Source organism: Ranitomeya imitator, chromosome 2, assembly GCF_032444005.1.
Source record: "Ranitomeya imitator isolate aRanImi1 chromosome 2, aRanImi1.pri, whole genome shotgun sequence".
Classification (NCBI taxonomy): domain Eukaryota; kingdom Metazoa; phylum Chordata; class Amphibia; order Anura; family Dendrobatidae; genus Ranitomeya; species Ranitomeya imitator.
Window position 1 is genome coordinate 600,521,438 of NC_091283.1, and position 25,196 is coordinate 600,546,633.

Sequence of the window (25,196 nt, forward strand, 5' to 3'; positions counted from 1 at the left end):
CCCATGGGGTATTACCAGGATGATTTGTTGTAGCTTTCTTTTTTAGATGTTTGTGCATTGTTTGTATATATTTTCTTCTGTAATAAATATTTGATTTTATCGTGATCTTTGGTCGGCTTCTTTATAGATGTCAGGGATTTACTGCTATATAAAAAATTTGGTACAGTAGCTCAGTGCAGGATGTGCTGTAAATTTTTTAAATGTCTGTTCTGTCCCTGATAGAAGGTTCTCGGCTTTTAGAGGAGATGAATCTGTGCTGCACGTTAAGTACATGCTCAGCAGGGAGGCAGGGCTGTGGAGTCGGAAGTCAGGGAAATTGAGGAGTCGAAGGTTTGGCTTACTTACTCGACAGCCCTAGCAAAAGAACAGGATTTAAAATAGGAGGCAAGTCACAGAAGGATCAGTGACCTGTCATTTAAGCCCACAAGGATGACTATGAAACCAGAGCAACACAAAGCTACGCTCTCAAGCAGGCCCCAAAGCACGAGAATCTCTAACAGAAAACTGCAAAGACAATGCCTGTAGTTTACTTAGCAAAATCCAGATTAAGAGTAAAGAACAAGCTGTTTTTGAAATGAAGATATGGTGCCCCTCCACAGAGCTCTGATCTCGACATCTAGTCTGTCTGGGATTACATGAAGAGACAGAGGGATTTGCACAGGTCTACGTCCACAGATCTGTGGTTAGTTCTCCAAGATGTGTGGAACCTCACTCACTGTCAAGTTCCTTCAGCAAACTATTTGCAAGTGCCCAAAATGTTTGCACAGTACTGTGTATACTAGTCTGTTTAGCTCCTCCTGCTCCATCAGATGATGCTGCCAGATCAGACCACTTGCTTACTACCATTATAGTCAGTGGTGTACATGGCATGGATGCAGGCCACACTATCTCTATGGGATTCAGGGCTGGCCTCATCCCTAAGTAGGTAGCACCTTCTCAATGCTTGGAGCTCTGGTTGTACATCAGTGATGACAGAACAGAGCGGTGTCTAATAGTTTCATTTATTACACTATGTACAAAATCAGGTCATCACATCATTTCCACAAGTTTAAAGCTGTGCTCTTTTTGCTCAGGAATAACATTTATAAAGGTTTTGTATAGGACGGCGCCAAAAGGCAGTTTATTGACTACATTGAAGGTGTCGCTGCTGCGGGGGAACGGGATGTAGACTTCTTTTGTGTAGCGCACAATTCCATCCTCCAACGCAAACAACGTCTTGTTACGTCCAATTCCCACCTACAAGATACAGAACAGTGTCAGACTTCACAATTGTTTACCACCATGGTAATTCACAGAACCATTCATTCACACCCTTCCCTGCTCACAGTTACGTTTCCACAACTCAAGCATACATAGACTGCAGAAGTCGCTTAACTCATCAGGGCAGGTCAATGTATAAAGCTGGGTTCACCTCTGCATCAGAAATTACTTTATAGGAACAGATCCTTTACATGAAAGCTGATGGATCCCAATGTGGTTTGTTGCATCTGATGCCAATATAAACAGAGGCCTTAATGCACCTGATCTCTAGAGCTCAGCCTCCCAGGGATTGGTATATGTGAGGGGCACACACCACATTCCTAGGAGGTACACGCTGTTTGTTAAAATGTAGCACGTGATTGTAACTTGGGTAAAAGGGAATCTGTCACCAAGGTCATGCTTAAAAGCATCATAGGGACAGAAACACGGATTCCAGTGGAGTGTCACATTCTGGGCTTCTTGATGTAGTTTTGATAAAATGACTGCTTTAGCGCAGCTACTCCCCCTTAAAGGGAACCTGTCAGCAGGATTGTGCACAGTAACCTACAGACAGTGTCAGATCGGTGTCGTTATACTGAATAAAATGATACCTGGGGTGATGAAATCTGTCTTGTGGCTGTTTAAACTTTATTTTCAGTTAATGAGATTCTCGTGCTCCGGGGCGGCCTGTGGGGGTCTTCATACTGATGGCTTATGACAATTAAAAAAAAATAAATAAATGAAAATCACATTCAGCAGCCAGGCGGTGGCGCCTGCGCTGTAGCATAATCACATCTATAATAGCCATTTAATTATTTTATTTAGAGGACGCGCCTACGCATCTATTTGCCGGCGCCATTTTTGTGAAATAATTTTTTTTTTCTCAGAATAAATTTATATCACTAAATAAAATAATTGAATGGATATTATAGATGCGATCATGCTACAGCGCAGGCGCCACCGCCTGCCTGCTGAATGTGACTTTTTTTTTTTCAAACCATGTTATATTCAGTATGTAAAACAGGGGGCAGGTCAGTGAGGGACTAGCGACCTGTCATAAGCCCATAGGGATGCATATGTAAGCAGAGCACCACATAAAGGCCCCCCCACCCCAGAGCACTACATAAAGCCTCGTCCGAAGCCCCCACAGGCTGCCCAGAGCACGAGAATCTCATTAACTGAAAACTATAAATAAAAAAGATTTAACAACCACAAGATGGATTTCATCAACCCAGATATTTTAATCAGTATAACAGCGCTGACAGGATCCCTTTAATGAAAAGCTCTGTATTAGCCCACCTGCATCTCTGCTTACACTGGGCATAGACTAGGAAGCTGCCAATCAATGATGGAGGGCAGAGATTGCCAAAGCTCATGAATATCGAGGACTAAGTTACAGCAGATGATGGGAGGCAAAAATCTGCTGACAGATCTTCTACGAACTTTGAGACACTGATTTTGAAGGCTGCCTTTCTATTTGCCAGCAAGTCTTCACATAATCCTTAGGGCCCGTTCACATTTGCGTATGAACGTTCGTTCTGCTTCATGCATCATGTTGTTCGTATTACGTCTGTATATGTTCTGTTATTTGTTAACCTATTAGGTACCGCATTTTTTTTTTGCATTTTCCCAGTTGTGAAAAAAATGTGGATAATAAAAATTAGAAAAGATACACTTGTAAGCTATGCAAACATGGAAAATGCATTATTAAAATCAACGTGCTCAGTTCCTTGTCCTCAAATGATAGCCACTAAATATATTGCACCATGGCGCATGTCAAATAAAAGAATCATCCCTGGCGCCCATGCTCTTCATGTCAGCGACAGATGGGTGCTGCCACCTGATGGTGAATGCAAGGAGCTGCTGCTGGTCACTGATGACATCTTCTCTGGGAGAAATAGTCACAGACCATTCCACCCGGGAGGAGAATGCTGTGATCTCTAGTGGACAGGAGGGCCCGCTGTGCCTACTAGTAAAGTGGCGTTAGGGGCTGGTAGAGGGTACAAATGTTACTTCTATGAAGTGAGCAGATGACGCTCTAATGGCCCTGCACATATGTTGGGGCGCACCGGCGTATGGGAAGGATGGGGGTGGTATAGGAGTCGCTGATGTTCGTGAATTATAGAACTACGGTCTCACCTGAGATCCTGGGTGCCAACGTATAAATCTTTGAGTAGCAAGGATGTTCCCAGCATGGACAAATTCACCTGAAATATTAAGAAATAACTGAATGACATTTCTCCCATAGCATCCGTTCATGAGATGTAGAGCGCTCAGCAAGGACATACATTGAGACATCTCCGAAAAAAATATCACTACCCAGAACAAATATTCTGTAATGAATTCTCAGTATCATCGTACTTTGGGCATAATGGCACAAATAAAGGATTCTGCCAAGGAATTTTAGGTGAACGTCTCAGAGGTTTCAATATATGTTAGGGTCTATGTGTGGGGAGCATCAATACAATGCTAGGAAAATGGAAGCAAATCCTGAGCACGGGACAGAGACTTAGCAGTCCACAGGACTGAAAGGTTTTTTATATTACCAATAGTATATTGAAGGCGTCACTGCACAACAGTAAGAAACTCACCATCCAATTTCTTGAAGCCGTATCTCCTGCCTGGACTTTTTCCTCCTAAGTTCTTGGAACTGGTTCCCGCTTTCTTTGATGCCCCCCTGGCCAGAATCCATGTTGCAGGGGTCGGGGAGACTAAAAACAGACAATATGTTTATAAACTGAAAATTTTATACACATTTATTGTCAGGATCTATAGCAGAATGGGCGGCAGGGAGAAGGAGTGGTTAGCTGCTTCTTGCAGCACTGAGGATTTGCACATTAATCCAACCATTGCCAATATCTGCACAGATACCTGTTCTACAGCAACAATTAGCATCCGAGGAAATTTTAGCCCGTGTGAGAGATCGGGGTGTTAAACCGAGACCCCCACAATTGGTCGCCATGAATGATGACAATCTCTGTACAGGGCTGTAGAATATTGGCATTATATAAGGAGCAAAAGAACTTAAAAATAATAAAGCATCCATCCAATAATGTGCGGTCCTGTATATAGTATATACCTGTAGGTCATCTCCCCTGTATATACCTGCTGTATGTCATCTCCTCCTCTATATACCTATGTGTCATCTCCTCTTTTATATAGTATATACCTGTATGTCATCTCCTCCTGTATATAGTATATACCTGTGTGTCATCTCCTCCTGTATATAGTATGTACCTGTATGTCATCTCCCCTGTATATAGTATATACCAGGTTGTCATCTCCTCCTGTATATAGTATATACCTGTGTGTCATCTCCTCCTGTATATAGTATATACCTGTGTGTCATCTCCTCCTGTATATAGTATATACGTGTCTCATCTCCTCCTGTATATAGTATATACCTGTAAGTCATCTCCTCCTGTATATAGTATATACCTGTGTGTCATCTCCTCCTGTATATAGTATATACCTGTGTGTCATGTCCTCCTGTATATAGTATATACCTGTAAGTCATCTCCTCCTGTATATAGTATATACCTGTAAGTCATCTCCTCCTGTATATAGTATATACCTGTGTGTCATCTCTCCTGTATATAGTATATACCTGTGTGTCATCTCCTCCTGTATATAGTATATACCTGTGTGTCATCTCCTCCTGTATATAGTATATATGTGTGTCATCTCTCCTGTATATAGTATATATCTGTGTGTCATCTCCCCTGTATATAGTATATACCTGTGTGTCATCTCCTCCTGTATTAGACCGCGTTCACACGTTATTTGGTCAGTATTTTTACCTCAGTATTTGTAAGCTAAATTGGCAGCCTGATAAATCCCCAGCCAACAGGAAGCCCTCCCCCCAGGCAGTATATATTAGCTCACACATACACATAATAGACAGGTCATGTGACTGACAGCTGCCGTATTTCCTATATGGTACATTTGTTGCTCTTGTAGTTTGTCTGCTTATTAATCAGATTTTTATTTTTGAAGGATAATACCAGACTTGTGTGTGTTTTAGGGCGAGTTTCATGTGTCAAGTTGTGTGTGTTGAGTTGCATGTGGCGACATGCATGTAGCGACTTTTGTGAGATGAGTTTTGTGTGGCGACATGCGTGTAGCAACTTTTTGTGTGTCGAGTTGCATGTGATAGGTTAGTGTAGCAAGTTGTGTGCAGCAAGTTTTGCACATGGCGAGTTTTGCGCGTGGTGAGTTTTATGTGTGGTGCGTTTTGAGTATGTGCAAGTTTTGTGTGAGGCAACTTTTGCATGTGTTGCAACTTTTGTGCATGTGGCAATTTTTCGGCGTGTGCAAGTTTTGCACGTGTGGCGAGTTTTGCGTGAGCCTAGTTTTGCATGTGGCGAGTTTTGCGCGTGGTGAGTTTTCAGCGGCGACTTTTGTGTTTCGACTTTTATGTGGCGAGGTTGGTGTATGTGTGGTGAAATATGTGCTGAGGGTGGTATATGTGTTCAAGCACGTGGTAGTTTGTGGCGCCTTTTGTGTGTGTGTTCATATCCCCGTGTGTGGTGAGTATCCCATGTCGGGGCCCCACCTTAGCATCTGTACGGTATATACTCTTTGGCGCCATCGCTCTCACTCTTTAAGTCCCCCTTGTTCACATCTGGCAGCTGTCAATTTGCCTCCAACACTTTTCCTTTCACTTTTTCCCCATTATGTAGATAGGGGCAAAATTGTTTGGTGAATTGGAAAGCGCGGGGTTAAAATTTCACCTCACAACATAGCCTATGACGCTCTCGGGGCCCAGACATGTGACTGTGCAAAATTTTGTGGCTGTAGCTGCGACGGTGCATACATACATACACACACATTTAGATAGATAGATACTGAGATTATATATATATATATATATATATATATATATATACTAGCTGAAGAGCCCGGCGTTGCCTGGGCATAGTAAATATCTGTGGTTAGTTATAGCACCTCACTTCTCTTATTTTCACATCACGCCTCTCATTTTCCCCCTCATATCTCTCATTTTCTCCCTTACTCCTCATTCCCCCCTCACTCCTCTCATTCCCCCCTAACACTTGTCATTTCGACCTCATATCTGTCATTTTCTGATCACTCCACTATTTCCCCTCACTCCTCTCATTTTGCACTCACACCTTTTCATTTTCACCTCACACCTCATTTTCACCTCAGTATATACGTTTGTCATCTCCCTTATATATAGTATACACCTGTATGTCATCTCCTGTATATAGTATATACCTGTATGTCATCTCGCCTGTATATACCTGCTGTGTGTCATCTCCCCTGTATATAGTATATACCTGTATGTCATCTTCTTCTATATATAGTATATACCTGTGTGTCATCTCCCCTGTATATAGTATATATCTGTGTGTCATCTCCTCCTGTATATAGTATATACCTGTATGTCATCTTCTATATATAGCATATACCTGTATGTCATCTCCTCCTGTATATAGTATATACCTGTAGGTCATCTGCTCCTGTATATAGTATATACCTGTGTGTCATCTCCTCCTGTATATAGTATATACCTGTATGTCATCTCCTCCTGTATATATATGTACCTGTATGTCATCTCCTCCTCTATATAGTATATACCTGTGTGCCATCTCCTCCTGTATTAGACCTCGTTCACATGTTATTTGCTCAGTATTTTTACCTCAGTATTTGTAAGCTAAATTGGCAGCCTGATAAATCCCCAGCCAACAGGAAGCTCTCCCCCTGGCAGTATATATTAGCTCACACATACACATAATAGACAGGTCATGTGACTGACAGCTGCTGTATTTCCTATATGGTACATTTGTTGCTCTTGTAGTTTGTCTGCTTATTAATCAGATTTTTATTTTTGAAGGATAATACCAGACTTGTGTGTGTTTTAGGGCGAGTTTCGTTTGTCAAGTTGTGTGTGTTGAGTTGCGTGGCGACATGCATGTAGCGACTTTTGTGAGATGAGTTTTGTGTGGCAACATGCGTGTAGCAACTTTTTGTGTGTCGAGTTGCATGTGACAGGTTAGTGTGGCAAGTTGTGTGCAGCAAGTTTTGCGCATGGCGAGTTTTGCGCGTGGCGAGTTTTAAGTCTGGTGCCTTTTGAGTAGGTGCAAGTTTTGTGTGAGGCAACTTTTGCATGTGTTGCAACTTTTGTGCATGTGGCAATTTTTCCGCGTGTGCAAGTTTTGCGTGTGGCGAGTTTTCCATGAGGTGAGTTTTGCACTTGTGGCGAGTTTTGCGTGAGCCTTGTTTTTGCAAGTGGCGAGTTCTGTGCAAGGCGAGTTTTGAGCGGCGACTTTTGTGTTTCGACTTTTATGTGGCGAGGTTGGTGTATGTGTGGTGAAATGTGTGCTGAGGGTGGTATATGTGTTCAAGCACGTGGTAGTGTATGGCGCATTTTGTGTGTGTGTTCATATCCCCGTGTGTGGTGAGTATCCCAATGTCGGGGCTCCACCTTAGCAACTGTACGGTATATACTCTTTGGCGCCATCGCTCTCACTCTTTAAGTCCCCCTTGTTCACATCTGGCAGCTGTCAATTTGCCTCCAACACTTTTCCTTTCACTTTTTCCACATTATGTAGATAGGGGCAAAATTGTTTGGTGAATTGGAACACGCGGGGTTAAAATTTTGTGGCTGTAGCTGCGAGGGTGCAGATGCCAATCCCGGACATACACACACACATACACACACACATTCAGCTTTATATATTAGATAATCTCTATGTCTCTGGCAAAAATTAAGAGACCGCTGCAAAATGTTCAGTTTGTCAGATTTTCCTCTTTATAGGTATATTTTTGAGTAAAATGTAAATTGTTCTTTTGGTCTATAAACTTCTGACAACATGCCTCTGAATTTCCAAGCAATAAACTGTATTTTTTTTTCTGAAAAGGAGAAATGGTCAAAATTAGGAGAAAAAAAAAAATCAGTGCTTTCAGACCTCAAATAATGCACAGAAAACAAGTTCATAATCATTTAGAAACAACAATACTAATGTTTTAACTCAGGAAGAGTTCAGTAATCAATATTTTGTGGAATAACCATGATTTTTAATCACAGCGTTCATGTGTCTTGGCATACTTTCCACCAGTCTTTCACACTGCTCCTGGTGCAAAAATGTAAGCAGTTCTTATTTGTTTGATGTCTTGTGACTATCCATCATCCTCTTCATTACATTCCAGAGGTTTTCAATGGGGTTCAGGGCTGGAGATTGGGCTGCCCGTGACAGGGTTTTGATGAGGTGGTCTCTCAATTATTGCCAGAACTGTATGCGTGTGTGAGTGCGTGCGTAAATTAGAATACCATCAAACAGTCAATTTATTTCAGTTCAACACAAAGAGAAACTCACATATTATATAGTGTCATTACAAACAGTATTGCTGTGCTTGATTGGCCAGCAAACTCGCCTTACCTTAAAGGGAATCTGTCAGCTCATTTTTTTCATATAAGCTGCGGCCACTGCCATTAGGGGCTTATCTACAGCATTCTGTAATGCTGTAGATAAGCCCCCCATGTAACCTGAAAGATAAGAAAAACAAGTTATTTTATACTCACCCAGGTGCGGTCCAGGTCCGGCGCCTCCCATCTTCATACAATGTCATCATCCTCCTTGATTCGTGTCGCGGCTCCTGCGCAGAGTAAAGTACTGCAGTGCTCAGAGAAAAGAAAAAAAAAGTTGAATTCCAGCTCCTTAAAACATGACGTTTATTGTATCCAAATAAAAAATCCAAATGTCCATGGTGTGCAACCTCCCACCGGTAAGTGCCTGGGATGACAGAGATAAACGGCTACGCGTTTCGATCGGAGTGATCTTTATCAAAGCCATACTTGGATCAGGCAGCTTCTCCTACTTATAAGGAGGCTCACCCAACCAGATCATTCATTTGAGTCACATGGCAATTTGACAGGTCCTTTCATCTAAAATCATTGTTCTATATGTAACAACATAACAAAAATAATGGATTAAAATCACATTCAGCAATAATGTAACATAACTTCATGTCTTTTATTCAATCCTGTTGGGACGCAGGTGTTCAATTGGAAAATCCAATATGCTTCTCGTGTGAGAAGCCGGCGTCTAATGTCACCACCCCGACTAGGGGTATTAACCCGTTCTATGCCCTGAACCTGAAGAGTGACAGTGCTGCGTGCATGGTGCATAACAAAATGTTTGGATGCTGCTGATATATTCCTGTTATTATTCTGAGTGTTACCTATGTCATATAAGTGTTCCCTAATGCGTGTTTTCAATTTTCTGGACGTACAGCCCACATACGACAGGTTACACTCTATACATTTGATTTTGTATACCACATTGCAAGAATTACAATTGATGTACTGCTTTATATCAAATTTGATAGTTTCATCCGCATTATAAAATGTCTTTTCAATACTGGCGAATTTACATGTGCTACAATTTCGTGTGCCACACCTGAAAAATCCTGGATAATTTAACCAGGTTCTGATGGATTTATTTTTGGAGCAGAACAAGCTAGGGGCTATTTTATTACCAATGGTCGGGGCTCTTCTCGACACCACATTAATGCCAGAATTTAGTATGTTATACAGCTGCGGATCTTCATATAAAATAGGTAAATATCTGTTGACAATATCTCTAATTCTAGCGAACTGCGGGCTATATTGAAAGCATATGTATGGCTTTTGTTCCATTTGTAAATTTCTATGCTTTTGTGCTGTAACTAGTTCTTTACGATCTTTTCCTGCTACTATTTTTTTGGCCCGATTAATTGTCCATTGAGGGTATTGTCGATGTGTTAATTTATTTGCTATTTGCTCGATTTCACCCTTGAGATCTTTTTCTGAACTGCAATTGTCCATTGAGGGTATTGTCGATATGTTAATTTATTTGCTATTTGCTCGATTTCACCCTTGAGATCTTTTTCTGAACTGCAATTCCTTTTAATCCTGGTGAACTCACCCACCGGAATTGATTTAATTGTATGCCTGCTATGGCTGCTTTTGGCATGCAGTATTGTGTTACCCCTCACTGGCTTGTGATGTGTTCTGGTGACGATATTTGAATCTATTTGCCCCATGAGCTCCAAATCTAGAAATGATATACTTTTGCTATTTTTGTGGCGTGGTATGGCAGATACATTGATGATACGCTCATGATATGGGAGGGTGATGTGTCTGCCATACCGCGCTTCATGGAGTACCTGAATCAGAATGAGTACAATATTAGATTCACGCATAGGGCAGATAGTAAAAGTATATCATTTCTAGATCTGGAGCTCATGGGGCAAATAGATTCAAATATCGTCACCAGAACACATCACAAGCCAGTGAGGGGTAACACAATACTGCATGCCAAAAGCAGCCATAGCAGGCATACAATTAAATCAATTCCAGTGGGTGAGTTCACCAGGATTAAAAGGAATTGCAGTTCAGAAAAAGATCTCAAGGGTGAAATCGAGCAAATAGCAAATAAATTAACATATCGACAATACCCTCAATGGACAATTAATCGGGCCAAAAAAATAGTAGCAGGAAAAGATCGTAAAGAACTAGTTACAGCACAAAAGCATAGAAATTTACAAATGGAACAAAAGCCATACATATGCTTTCAATATAGCCCGCAGTTCGCTAGAATTAGAGATATTGTCAACAGATATTTACCTATTTTATATGAAGATCCGCAGCTGTATAACATACTAAATTCTGGCATTAATGTGGTGTCGAGAAGAGCCCCGACCATTGGTAATAAAATAGCCCCTAGCTTGTTCTGCTCCAAAAATAAATCCATCAGAACCTGGTTAAATTATCCAGGATTTTTCAGGTGTGGCACACGAAATTGTAGCACATGTAAATTCGCCAGTATTGAAAAGACATTTTATAATGCGGATGAAACTATCAAATTTGATATAAAGCAGTACATCAATTGTAATTCTTGCAATGTGGTATACAAAATCAAATGTATAGAGTGTAACCTGTCGTATGTGGGCTGTACGTCCAGAAAATTGAAAACACGCATTAGGGAACATTTATATGACATGGGTAACACTCAGAATAATAACAGGAATATATCAGCAGCATCCAAACATTTTGTTATGCACCATGCACGCAGCACTGTCACTCTTCAGGTTCAGGGCATTGAACGGGTTAATACCCCCAGTCGGGGTGGTGACATTAGACGCCGGCTTCTCACACGAGAAGCATATTGGATTTTCCAATTGAACACCTGCGTCCCAACAGGATTGAATAAAAGACATGAAGTTATGTTACATTATTGCTGAATGTGATTTTAATCCTTTATTTTTGTTATGTTGTTACATATAGAACAATGATTTTAGATGAAAGGACTTGTCAAATTGCCATGTGACTCAAATGAATGATCTGGTTGGGTGAGCCTCCTTATAAGTAGGAGAAGCTGCCTGATCCAAGTATGGCTTTGATAAAGATCACTCCGATCGAAACGCGTAGCCGTTTATCTCTGTCATCCCAGGCACTTACCGGTGGGAGGTTGCACACCATGGACATTTGGATTTTTTATTTGGATATAATAAACGTCATGTTTTAAGGAGCTGGAATTCAACTTTTTTTTTCTTTTCTCTGATGATTGGATCGTCTTCCTGCAGCGGAGTTCCGTGCACCTGCGGTGATTTACCGGTGAGCTGGCTACAAACTCTTTTTCTCTAAAGTACTGCAGTGCGCAGGGGCCGGGCCTCTCTGAGCTTTCCCAGCGCCTGCGCACTGCAGTACTTCGATCTGCCCTCAACAGGGCAGAGAATTACGCCTGCGCGTCAGCCGCGACAGAAGCAAGGAGGAGGACGTCATCGTATGAAGATGGGAGGCGCCGGACCGGCCCTGGGTGAGTATAATCTAACTTGTTTTTCTCATCTTTCAGGTTACATCGGGGGCTTATCTACAGCATTACAGAATACTGTACATAAGCCCCTGATGGCGGTGGTCGCAGTTTATAGGCGAAAAATGAGGTGCCATTCCCTTTAACCCCCGTAGAGAATCTATGGGGCATTGTCAAGAGGAAGATGAGACACCAGATGCAACAATACAGATGAGCTGAAGGCTGCTATCAAAGCAACCTGGGCTTCCATAACACCTCAGCAGTTCCAAAGGCTGATCGCCTCCATGCCACACCGCATTGATGATTTAATTGATGCAAAGTATGACCAAGTATTGAGGACATTTACTGAATATACATTTCAGTAGGCCAACATTTCGGATTTTAAAATCATTTTTCAAACTGGTGTTATAAAGTATTCTAATTTATTGAGATAATGACTGGTGTTTATTGGCTGTAAGCCATAATCATCAACATTAACAGAAATAAACACTTGAAATAGGTCACTCTGTTTGTAATGACTCTATATAATATAGGAGTTTCACTTTTTGTATTGAAGAACTGAAATAAACTTTGATGATATTCTAATTTTGTGAGAAGCATCTGTACATATAGGATACAGTAGGACCGCACACACATATATCAATTCACAATGCAAATGTGCTCACGGGGTCACATTCACCCAAAGGATGCCAAATGTGTCATTACCTTATTTGTATGCGTATCAATTATACATCTTTAAACATGGGAGACCCAGAAATCCCAAAAAAGAGGTTCTGGACTCTGCAGAGACTTGTCTCGAATGGAGCGAGGGATGTGTATACTTGACATCCATTCCATTGCCTCTGGGACTGTAGAAAATGGCTTTGTGCTGTACTCCAGCAGTCAAACAGACAATGAATAGAGTGAAGGTCGTACATGCACACCTCTGCTCCATTGAAGACAGGACTTAGCAGAGTCCAGTGCTACAGCCTCGTTTTTGGGATCTCTGGGGGTCTTAGCAGTCTGGAAAACATACAGAGCTCAGCATTCAGAGAACTGCTAGATCTGCAGCAGAGAAAATTGATTTTTTATCAAAACTGCAACAAGTGATATCACTGGAATCAGGGATTCTGACCCTACATTATGCTGCTCTATGATGCCGTAGCCAAATCTGTTGACATATTTACATTAAAGGGAACCTATCCGCACAGATGATTGCACAAGTCTCTGTTCACCCTTGATGTGGCCAGACAATTAGGTGCACCTTCCCAGCATCGACCTTTCTTTGGATCTATGAACCAAGAGCTGTCAAAGAAAGGTGGAGGGGGGAGGATGGAGAGAAAACAAGCAGATGGGAAGGTGCATGTCAACGTTTGGCCACACTAAGGGTGCTCCGAGCACCTGTACTAGGTTTGAACAGTCAATTTATAACCACTATAGGTCCATTTTTAACATAAAAGAAAATGCTGAGAACAAGGGGATACGTACAATGTATACTGGAAATGTGAATAAACCTGAAGGCTTTGTTTAGATCAGCTTTCTGGCCTCCGATCTACATGCTGAGAGCAGATCCTGACGGTGGAAGGCTGTGACAATCCATCTTATACCTATACAGCGACATTGTTCTGTATTCACAATAAAAGAACAATCTTAGCTTCCAATGTGTACATTAAAAGGACTGTGGGCACAGAATGACTGTTCAAACCTAGCACAGGAGCTCAGTGCGGCATGGCGGGGCCGATCATTTACATACACCGTCCCATCTATCTCCACACTAGTTCTTTAGATTGAAAGCTTTGAGTTAATAGCTCCAGAGAAGGGAGGAGAAAAGGGATAAAGCAGCAGGTGGGATGTGTATGTAAAGGGTTGGCCCCGCCATGATGCACCGAGCGCCTGTGCTTGGCTCGGCCGGTCATTCAGCGCTGACACCGTCCTTTAAGCCCTCTGTTTGCATCAAGGCGTCTAGGCCAGGAAACTGGGGCAAAAAGCTTCGAAAAGTTCCAAAATTTGTGGATTCGAGGCAGGACAGTGGTAGGACAAGCACTGGGGCCCCTGATGCCAGTCTCTGAAGGGAGTAAGATTTATGGGGAGAAGCACGGCGCTGGTCATTACTGATTCTTCTGAAGGAACCAAGCGTCTGACCCTGACAAGCCCCTCAGACAGGGGGGAATCGCTGGTCTTCGTGAATCAGGGCCTTGGTGGGTGAAGACTGACAACGTTTCCCCAAACCTGTGCCGAAAACACGTACAACATGATGTGAACAGGACCTTACATGGACACCGAGGACCCCAGTGACTGCCATAGGGCTAGAGGCTGCAGGCAGTGCTGGGGTCACATCCTGTGTGGAAGGTCACAGCTATGAGCAGGCACTTACCGAGCAGGCGAGCCGCCCCGCACACCACCGACATGATGGCCACCTGGAGTCAGCGTCACTTCCGCTTCCTCTCCGCATATCCGGCGCTAAATAGAAAAGGCACGTAGCAGCCATGAGCTCCGGGTCTGAGGCCAGTGAGCCGGACCACCTGCCGCCGCTGCCTTTTCGGCTGTCAGCCACGCGTCACACCAATGTTGTGGTCCTCAGTAGCAGCGATGACAGCGACGACGACCACCACTTGGCAGACGTCCCGCTGCTTCAGCGTCTCTGCGCCCCTCCTCTAGGGGTCGCTGCGCCGCCACCCGCTTTCCAAAGAAGCTCGCCTTCCAGTGTTTCCCCCAGTGGACCACTAGAGGGCGCATCTCCGAAGACGTCGTCCTCACGTGACCTCCCAGCAGCACTAGCGCCCACTCACCAGCGGAACCGTCCTGTGCGGGGCCCCGCGTCACGTGACCCTGCCAAGGTCTCCCAGCCCCGGAAGGGGAAGAAGAGCGCTGATGTGGTGACGGTTACCATAGACACCGGTACTTGGGTTGTGGCATTGCTTCTGTATATGCACCAGCAGGCATTATCAGTGTGGCCGGCTGGTGTATGAGAACTATATGTTGGACCTCGAACTGTCACCAGATTTTTTTTGTACCCCATCTGAGAGCAGCTTGAGACCCCCAATTAGAATTGTCACTTACTGGGCTACTTACTGCAGTTTTTATATATAAAAAATGTTTTATCTGCATCAAACCCACCCTTTCTCTGAATACTGAACTCTGTATAACCACACCTAAACCACTGGCTGTGCATAGGCAGAAAGCTGCCAATCAGTGGTGAGGATGTGACCGGACTACCTGCAGCAGACCAAGTAGTCCTCTAGCCATAATCTCCGACTGATAAAGCAGAACTTATAAAAAAAACTACCTAAGCAGACCAGTGACACATCGCTGGAATTAGAGTCTCTGCCCCTACAGTATGTTTCTCTCACAAGAAGTGCCGGTGCGATCTGTAATCCAGCGTACTATTTTCCAGTTCTCCTGCAGGATGGATCTGGTGGACAAGTGCTAAGCGCTCTGCAGGCGCAGGAAACTCCATGTGTCATCCAGGCACAGCCGCTGCCAAGGAGCATTACCTGGAGCCGAGCCGGGGAGAGCATAGATGTGAGTGGCATTATTAGATATCCATACTAAGGCTGTAAAATTTGTTTATTAATTTTAAGCGTTTTTTTTTTTTCTGGTGAAACACAGAGAATAAATAAAAATAAACCTGCATGTGTGAGGTTAACATGACATATTCTCACCCAGGGAGATACATTCTGCCAAGAAGAAGCAGAAATTCTCGTCCTTGTGCCAGCAGAAGACTTTGTTGCCATGATCTGGAGCAGTAAAATGGTGAGGGCGTTTCGTTATTCCATTTCACCTTTCAGATCAAACAAGTCACAAGTTCCATTAGCCCTCGTGGACTGACCCCGTTTGTTTCTGGAATTACAGGAAGATGGTGACAACACCGCTACTTTAAGCAGCTTCGTGGCACACGTTGTATCCAAAAAGTCACGCGCCATCCCCACACTGGTGGTAATGGAGATGGAGAAATACTTCAAGTAGGTCTTTGGAAGGGATAAGAAATACACTAAGGCAATGTAGAGCTTTGTCTCACCCTCCTCCTAATCAGGAATCAGAAGACGAAGAGCCGGAAGAAGCTTCAGGACGCTGTCCGCCGGGAAGCTCCTAAGGGAAATAAAAGGAAACGCAAGGAAGAACCTCCACAACTGAGCAAGGTGGATGTGGAAGAGGTAAGGCGCTTCTTGGGCCCCTTCCTGTGACTATATACCGTATATACTCGAGTATAAGCCGACCCCCCCCTAATTTTGTAACAAAAAACTGGGAAAACTTAATGACTCGAGTATAAGCCTAGGGTAGAAAATGCAGTAGCTACCAGTAAATGTCAAAAATTCAAATAGATACCAATAAAAGTAAAATTAATTGAGACATCAGTAGGTTAAGTGTTTTTGAATATCCATATTGAATCAGGAGCCCCATATAATGTTCCATACTGTTCATTATGGCCCCATAAGATGCTCCATACAAAATAGGCCCCATATAATGCTCCATACAGTTCATTATGGCCCCATAAGATATCCATATACAAATATGCCCCATATAATGCTCCATGCAGTTCTTTATGGCCCCATAGATGCCCCATATAATGCTCCATACAGTTCTTTATGGCCCCATGTAATGCTCCATGCAGTTCTTTATGGCCCCATGTAATGCTCCATATAATGCTCCATGCAGTTCATTATGGCCCCATAGATGCCCCATATAATGCTCCATGCAGTTCATTATGGCCCCATAGATGCCCCATATAATGCTCCATGCAGTTCTTTATGGCCCCATATAATGCTTCATACAGTTCTTTATGGCCCCATATAATGCCTCATATAATGCCCCAAGCAGTTCTTTATGGCTCTATATAATGCTCCATGCAGTTCATTATGGCCCCATAGATACTCCATATAATGCTCCATGCAGTTCTTTATGGCCACATAGATGCCCCATATAATGCTCCATACAGTTCTTTATGGCCCCATATAATGCTACATGCAGTTCTTTATGGCCCCATAGATGCCCCATATAATGCTCCATACAGTTCTTTATGGTCCCATATAATGCTCCATGCAGTTATGGCCCCATGGATGCCCCATATAATGCTCCATGCAGTTCTTTATGGCCCCATAGATGCTCCATATAATGCCCCATATAATGCTCCATGCAGTTATGGCCCCATAGATGCCCCATATAATGCTCCATGCAGTTATGGCCCCATAGATGCTATATATAATGCTCCATGCAGTTCTTTATGGCCCCATAGATGCCCCATGCAGTTGTGGCCCCATATAATGCTCCATGCAGTTCTTCATGGCCCCATAGACGCTCCATATAGCCACATGTAATGCTGCTGCTGCACTAAAAAAAAATTACATACCTCTCGTCGCTGCCCGCTGCTCCTCAGCATCCCGTCTCTCCGCACTGACTGTTCAGGCAGAGGGCGGCGCGCACACTAATACGTCATCACGCCCTCTGTCCTGAACAGTCAGTGCAGACAACGCGGAAGACGAGGCGGCGGTGGAACACGGAAAGGTGATTATGACATACTCACCTGCTCCCAGAACTCCTGACGCGGTCCCCGCATGTCACACGTCTCCGGGAGCGGCAGCTTCCTCCTGTAGTGAGCGGTCACGTGGCACCGCTCATTACAGTAATGAATATGCGGCTCCACCCCTATAGGAGTGGAGTCCATATTCATAACTTTAATGAGCGGTACCAGTGACCGCTGAACAGGGGAAGAAGCTGCCGCGCCCGAAGACCGTGGGACATGCGGGGACCGCGTCAGGAGTTCTGGGAGCAGGTGAGTATTTGACAGGCGTCGCTCTCCCTCACCCGCCGAGCTCGAGTATAAGCCGAGAGGGGCACTTTCAGCCCATTTTTTTGAGCTGAAAATTTCGGCTTATACTAGAGTATATACATTTTTATTTTTTTTTCTCTGGTCATGGCTGACTTCCCATTTGTCATCATCTTTCTCACAGGCTCTGATGGTTTTACAGCTCCACACAGATGTCCATGTTTGGTTCCTGGAAAACTGGAAGGAGTTTTCAGACTTTGTCTGTATGTTTAGCAAAGCAGTGGCAGAGGCTCCCACCAAGTAAGGGCCCAACTTGCGCATCTCACAATACAGTTTTAGGCCACGTTCACAAATTCAGTGTGTGTAAGCCAAAACCAGGAGTGGGTGATGAATACAGAAGTGGTGCATATGTTTCTATTATACTTTTCCTCTGATTGTTCCACTCCTGGTTTTGGCTTACAAATACTGAGGTAAAATACTGACCAAATACTGAACGTGTGAATGTGACTTAGGCTGGGATCACACACAGCGAGATACGGCCGAGTCTCGCTGGTTAAAAACAAGCTCTGGCACCAGCACTCCGGAGCGGAGCGTGCGGCCGCATAGCAATACATTTTAGCCGCACGCTCCGCTCCGGAGTGCCGGTGCCAGAACTTGTTTTTAACCTGCGAGACTCGGCCGTATCTCGCTGTAGTGTGACTCCAGCCTTATCCTATTAGCTGTTGACCAGAAGGAACCTTACTATCTCTACAGAACAGGGCAGGGAGTGGAGGGACCTAATTTATTATGCACCTAGCACTTTAGTAACTGAATACTTTAGACAAGTCAGTCCCTGATGAATTGCTTGGACAAAACGCGTCGAAACACCCAAGAAGGGAGAGTGCAGGGCCTCCAACTTAGGGTTAGCTGTGGACTGCCCTTGCCAGGGCAGGAATTTTTGGGGAATTTTTAGGTTCCGTCTGAAGGATCCAAATGTGGTTGATAGTCGGACTTGTTGGGGCACAGAATTCCAGAGAATGGGGGATATTCGGGAGAAGTCTTGGAGGCGGTTGGGTGAGGAGCGAATAAGTGTGAAGGAGAGAAGGAGGTCTTGGGAGGACCGGAGATTACGTGAGGGAAGATATCCTGAGATTAGTTTAGAGATATATGGAGGAGACAGGTTGTGGATGGCTTTGTAGGTCAGTATTAGTAATTTGAACTGGATATGTTGAGGGAATGGGAGCCAGGGGAGAAGTTGAGGAGTAGCGAGGAGAGAGATGAATTAGTCGGGCAGCAGAGTTAAGGATGGACTGGAGAGGTGCGAGGGTGTTAGCAGGGAGGCCACCGAAAAGGATGTTTCAGTAGTCAAGATGGGAGATGATGAGGGCATGCCCGAGCATTTTAGTAGATTGAGAAAGGATGGATTCTGGAGATATTTTTGAGCTGGAGATGACAGGAGGTGGAAAGAGCTTGGATGTGCGCTTTGAAGGACAGGGCAGAGTCAAGGGTTACTCTGAGGCAGCGGATTACCACGATGGCGGAAAGTGTGATGTTGTTAATTGTGATAGATCAGATAAGGAAGATCTGTGAGCTGGAGGAAAGCTGACAGTTCAGATCAATAGGACTTGATTTACTTTATCTCCTATACTCACCCACATGGATAATTGTCTTTGTCCACAGTGAGTAACTTCCATACTGCAGGGGTAGTTACAATTTGTAAAAAGACAAATAATAGAAGGACAAACCTACAGATTTTGACTAGATAATTCTGCATTTCTGTACAGTTATATGAAAAAGTTTGGGCACCCCTATTAATCTTAAGCTTAATGTTTTATAAAAAATAAATTTTTCAACAGCTATTTCAGTTTCATATATCTAATAACTGTTGGACACAGTAATGTTTCTACCTTGAAATGAGGTTTATTTTACTAACAGAAAATGTGCAATCTGCATTCAAACAAAATTTGACAGGTGCATAAGTATGGGCACCCCACCAGAAAAGTGACATTAATATTTAGTAGATCCTCCTTTTGCAAAAATAACAGCCTCTAGTCGCTTCCTATAGCTTTTAATGAGTTCCTGGATCCTGGATGAAGGTATTTTTGACTATTCCTCTTTACAAAACAATTCCAGTTCAGTTAAGTTTGATGGTCGACGAGCATGGACAGCCCTCTTCAAATGATCCCACAGATGTTCAATGATATTCAGGTCTGGGGACTGGGATGGCCATTCCAGAACAGTGTAATTGTTCCTCTGCATGAATGCCTGAGTAGATTTGGAGCTGTGTTTTGGATCATTGTCTTGCTGAAAGATCCATCCCCTGCATAACTTCAACTTTGTCACTGATTCATGAACATTATTGTCAAGAATCTGCTGATATTGAGAGGAATCCATTCGTCCCTCAACTTTAACAAGATTCCCGGTGCCGGCATTGGCCACACAGCCCCAAAGCATGATGGAACCTCCACCAAATTTTACTGTGGGTAGCAAGTGTTTTTCTTGGAATGCTGTGTTTTTTGGCCGCCATGCATAACGCCTTTTTGTATGACCAAACAACTCAATCTTGGTTTCTTCAGTCCACAGGACTTTCTTCCAAAAAGAAATTGGCTTCTCCAAATGTGCTTTTGCATACCTCAGCCGACTCAGTTTGTGGCGTGCTTGCAGAAATGGCTTCTTTCGCATCACTCTCCCATACAGCTTCTCCTTGTGCAAAGTGTGTTGTATAGTTGACCGATGCAGTGACACCATCTGCAGCAAGTTGATGCTGCAGCTCTCTGGAGGTGGTCTGAGGATTGTCCTTGACTGATCTCACCATTCTTCTTCTCTGCCTTTCTGATGTTTTTCTTGGCCTGCCACTTCTGGCCTTAACAAGAACTGTACCTGTGTTCTTCCATTTCCTTGCTATGTTCCTCACAGTAGAAATTGACAGGTTAAATCTCTGAGACAGCTTTTTGTATCCTTTCCCTGAACAACTATCTTGAATAATCTTTGTTTTCAGATCATTAGACAGTTGATTTGAGGAGCCCATGATGCCAATCTTCAGAGGAGATTCAAACAGGAGAACAACTTGCAAGTGGCCACTTTAAGTAGCTTTTCTCATGATTGCATACACCTGGCTATGAAGTTCAAAGCTCAATGAGGTTAGAAAACCAAAAAAAAGTGATTTAGCAAGTCAGTAAAAAGTAGGTAGGAGTATTGAAAACAAGAAAATGATAAGGGTGCCCATACTTGTGCACCTGTCAAATTTTGTTTGAATGCAGATTGCACATTTTCTGTTAGTACAATAAACCTCATTTCAAGGTAGAAACATTACTGTGTCCAACAGTTATTAGATATATGAAACTGAAATAGCTGTTGCAAAAAAACAATTTTTATAAAACATTAAGCTTAAGATTGATAGGGGTGCCCAAACTTTTTCATATAACTGTATGTTGTCTTTCTTCTATATGGTGGCACTGTTATGTTTTCTTTCTCACAAATTGCTGTTTCTGACTCCCCATATTCAGCAATACTTGGCTTGGTTGAGTGGTCCTGTGTTTTGAGAGTCGTTACCAGACTCCTTACAATGAGTTATCACCCCCGATTCTTGCCTTCCCCAACATCATTTGGCAGGGAAGAAACATGCGGCTCCCATACCATTAAGACTGTCAGCGGGTTTGGCTAACACTATTCTAATGAGTATGGGAGCCTTTCCTTTAGTTTGACTCGCCTATTTTAGTCCCCATGGGACGTCACCCAGTTGCATGTGCATATTTGCCAACTTATGTGCTTGTTCCGATAGCACAAAATCTTGATTCCTATCATATAAAATGGGTATTTATTTTCTTATTGTTTCATAGTGCTTTATAACTCTCTCTTGTGTTTGGATAATGATTCTTATAACTACCAGGAACCTCAATGCAAAAGTGTAACATACCCATAGGAAAACTGTCCATATCCAATGTCTGGCATGGTGAATATCTTCCTTACGTATTTTCTTTGCTTTCAGGAGGCAGAGAGATAATTCATCTTTTTCATTCTACCTGGATGGGGAGTGGGCCGGAGGGGTGAAAGTCGAACGCTGTGGAAAGGGTCTGTTGGAAGTATGGAAGAGGCAGATACAGCAGTTCAATAGGGTCAGTGTGGAGGTGGCTAGCGCCATAGTGGGAGTCTATCCTTCTCCTCAGTTACTGGTTAAGGTGAGTGGTGCCTTTTTAAAGGCTTTTTCCCCATTTCTGCCTTTCATGATCGGGACAGGAATAACTGCTCTTGGGTCCTGGCTACACAAGCAGCAGAGAACAGATCTGATGTATGTTGTTTGTGTAACTGCTGTAGAAATGAATGTGAGTTATGGAAATGGCGTAGTTATCTGCGCTATGCGCTTTCCAGAATTTCTGCGCTAGACAAACAGCATAGTGCAGTTACACTTTTTTTGGGGGGGAACTTTGCCACTGCTAGCCAGGACATACTACCGTTATTATAAATTTCAGCCATAAAAGGTAGAAATAGAAATAACTCTTGTCTTTCTTAGAGGCTACAGAAGTGTTACCCAACTCCAGTCCTCAAGAGCCACAAACAGGTCATGTTTTCCTTAGTATTTCACAGGTGATGGAATTATTGCCTGTGAAGGGGATGCAATTATCACCTGTGCAAAACTAAGGAAATCTTGAAAACATGACCTGTTTGTGGCTCTTGAGGACCGAAGTTGGGGAACACCGGGCTACAGTATGTATTGTACCTAGGTCAGAGACAAATCGTGGTGTTATTAGCCACCTATAGTCACTTCTGACTTGTAAGTACTATATTCTATTGCGGAGGCTCCTTTATGGTTCTCATTTATTAAGCAACTTTCTTCCTCAGGCCTATCATCGCTGTCGGACAGATACAGAGAGGCACAACCTGCTCAGTGATATACTTGTGCGCCGCGGTGAAGGCGTTACCTCTACCTCCAGACGTGTAGGACCTGAACTGTCCAAGCGGATCTATCAGCAGCTTATGTCAGCAGAAGCAGAACTATCACTTGATTTATAACACAACTGGACAATGTTTGCTGATGAACATGTAACCCACGGAGAGTTGTATGTTAATATTTTCACTTAGTTGCTATGGGATACATCACACTGCTTCATGATCAGTAACTCCTACAATTTTTGGATGGAATCGACTAGTGAATTAATTAACGTCACCATTGTGGATCACAGATCATCAAATTAAGTACCTGCACTCTATCAAATCTAAAGATGAAAAAAAAAAAACCTTTTAAAAAGTAACGTCAGCACCTTTCATGGTCTATTAAGTATTTTCCGTGCACACTGGGCGGTAGTTTGAGAAATGTACACGTTATAAAATGTAGTGATGAGTGCACTTGTTCGGATAAGGTGTTATCTGAGCATGCTCATGTGTTAACAGAGTGCCTTTGGTGTGCTCAAAAAATATGTTCAAGTCCCTGCGGCTGCATGTAGCGCCAACACATGCAGCTTCGGGAAGTCGAACACTTGTCGAGGTCGCCAAAGACGCCCGGTTAGCACAAGAGCATGTGCGCTCATCATTAAAAAGATGCAGTGTTTGAGCTCACACAACTGGCCACACGTTTTATTAATGGAGACAGATGTCCGAGAAGTTATTCGGTGGATGCGCTTGCAGCCACTGCACGTCGAGTGCTCCGCAGTGTGAAAATAGCTACTTTCTTCATTGATGCAGCATCAGCTTGTCTCCAAAACTGCTGCAGATACAAGTAACGGAGAGGACAAGCAGCGTGACTGTCGCTGGCTTACCTGCGTTCACGGGGTGCAGAGGATTCCCTTTACAGAGATTATCTCCTGCAGTCGGAGATGAAAGGTACAGTGGAGACTAAGGAGATGCTGAATAACCCATCTCTGATCTATAATGCAGGTAGTCTAGATCAATAGTTTACCATCTCCGAAACACAAACATTTCTAGAAAAAAATGTTCATTATGCTTTTGTTGAATTTCTAACATACATGATTTCTAGTGAACTACCTACCCTTCCATATCATCCAGGCCAATATTGTGCACAGCCATGTTTAAATTCATGCTGTGACCAATAACAATTGGAAGTTGTGTTGTATCAACCTCTTACCTGTCACATGTGTCCTGTGTCTAATCGATTCACTTTTATAGGATCAAGCTTGTCACTTACCATACATGCTATATTTTATATGTGGGAATACATTTGGATGAAGAGATTGCATCATTTTAGGACTTTTTTTCCCATATGATGCTTAGTGTTGTTTCAGATATCTGTGATAATCGGTTCGATGTCATCACAATGCCCAGGCTGGCTTCATATATTTCTATGAAGCTGTCACGCTCGGCTCAGGAGATGGTACTGCCAGCTTGTGCATTGTGATCAGACAAAGTTTTTTCTATGTTATTTCTATGTTGATCTGTGTACGTGACTCCGCTATAACAACCTCTGTATAAGTCACATAGCCATAAACAGCATGCAGCTTGGCCACGTGGCACATTATCTTAACAAGTTCCGACTCCCATAAGTTGAGGTATCAGGAAATCCTATAAACTATTTATTATGCAGTAAAGTTTAAATACCTTGCAGAGTTGGGGATTAAAACATAATTTCTGAATATGACCAAACTTTTTTTTTAACTAGCATATTCATTATGGCTTTGTGTCCCTGATCGATACCACGAGCCACAACCCAAGGACTGTGCCATTAGCGTACTCCCTATAAAGGATAATGGCAGAAAGTAGGCCCTGAATTATTCACCATACATTCTTCCAGCGGTTGGAGCTTTATCCTTTTGCCAGAGTCTACAAATTCCCTGCTTCCTTTTAAACAGCTAAATTCTAGCATTATGATCCTGCAAGGGAGCCTGGTGCAGACAGATGAATAAAGCTATAATTTAGGCATTTCTTTATACGTTATGGCCAAACTAGCAGAAAGGCATAGTGCCTGTGTCATCAACAGCAGGGTTCACCTTCCCACCTATTATTGTGATGCATCAAAAGCAAACTACCAAATTTGCAATTAGCTTTAATTTGTGTCTATAGAGCCATTAAAAATGGACATGACCCCATAGTAACAAACACAGTAGAAAAACTAAGTCTTGTCATATCTTTGGAATCAGACTGCAAAGGGCTATGGTGTGGTCTATTACTATGGACACGGAATAATGGACATATAAAAAAAAAACACAGCTCCTGTTTGTAAAGTTGTTTCATTTTAGATGCAATTGCACAATAAGGGAATGAAACTCGGGGTCTTTCAAGCATTGATTAAAGGGACTATTCAAACCAAGTACAGGCACTCATTGCATCATGGTGGCCAATCATTTACATACACCTTCCCACCTGCTGATTTTCAATCTTTCACCACCTTTCTATAGCTCTTCCAAGAAAAGGGGGGTGTAGATTGAGGGAAAACAAGCGGGTGGGAAGGTGCATGTAAATGATTGGCC

General features: G+C 43.1%; 2 protein-coding genes across 2 annotated transcripts; one reads left to right on the forward strand and one right to left on the reverse strand.

The window, feature by feature from the left end:
* Positions 1-982: 982 nt before the first annotated feature.
* On the reverse strand, positions 983-14,549 carry MRPL27 (mitochondrial ribosomal protein L27). Its single transcript, XM_069752394.1, has 4 exons — positions 14,410-14,549; positions 3,831-3,950; positions 3,379-3,446; positions 983-1,236 (listed from the first exon to the last, which is right to left on the reverse strand). Exons 1-4 carry the CDS (start codon positions 14,441-14,443, stop codon positions 1,030-1,032), a joined length of 429 nt encoding a protein of 142 aa, XP_069608495.1. The 5' UTR covers positions 14,444-14,549; the 3' UTR covers positions 983-1,029.
* Positions 14,522-24,362, forward strand: EME1 (essential meiotic structure-specific endonuclease 1). Its single transcript, XM_069752391.1, has 8 exons — positions 14,522-14,933; positions 15,430-15,557; positions 15,702-15,788; positions 15,888-15,997; positions 16,069-16,189; positions 17,984-18,099; positions 21,767-21,956; positions 22,618-24,362. The coding sequence occupies exons 1-8, from the start codon at positions 14,522-14,524 to the stop codon at positions 22,786-22,788; spliced, it is 1,335 nt and encodes a 444-aa protein (XP_069608492.1). The 3' UTR covers positions 22,789-24,362.
* The last annotated feature ends 834 nt before the right edge of the window (positions 24,363-25,196 follow it).

Excerpts from the sequence above, each read along its gene's own strand:
- EME1 (XM_069752391.1), top strand. The coding sequence starts at position 14,522 with ATGAGCTCCGGGTCTGAGGCCAGTGAGCCGGACCACCTGCCGCCGCTG. Across the intron at positions 15,558-15,701 it reads GAGCCGGGGAGAGCATAGAT|GGAGATACATTCTGCCAAGA; the intron begins GTGAGTGGCATT and ends ATTCTCACCCAG. Across the intron at positions 15,998-16,068 it reads GAGATGGAGAAATACTTCAA|GAATCAGAAGACGAAGAGCC; the intron begins GTAGGTCTTTGG and ends CCTCCTAATCAG.
- MRPL27 (XM_069752394.1), bottom strand. The coding sequence starts at position 14,443 with ATGTCGGTGGTGTGCGGGGCGGCTCGCCTGCTCG. Across the intron at positions 3,447-3,830 it reads CGGCTTCAAGAAATTGGATG|GTGAATTTGTCCATGCTGGG; the intron begins GTGAGTTTCTTA and ends TTAATATTTCAG. Across the intron at positions 1,237-3,378 it reads GTTGGCACCCAGGATCTCAG|GTGGGAATTGGACGTAACAA; the intron begins GTGAGACCGTAG and ends TGTATCTTGTAG.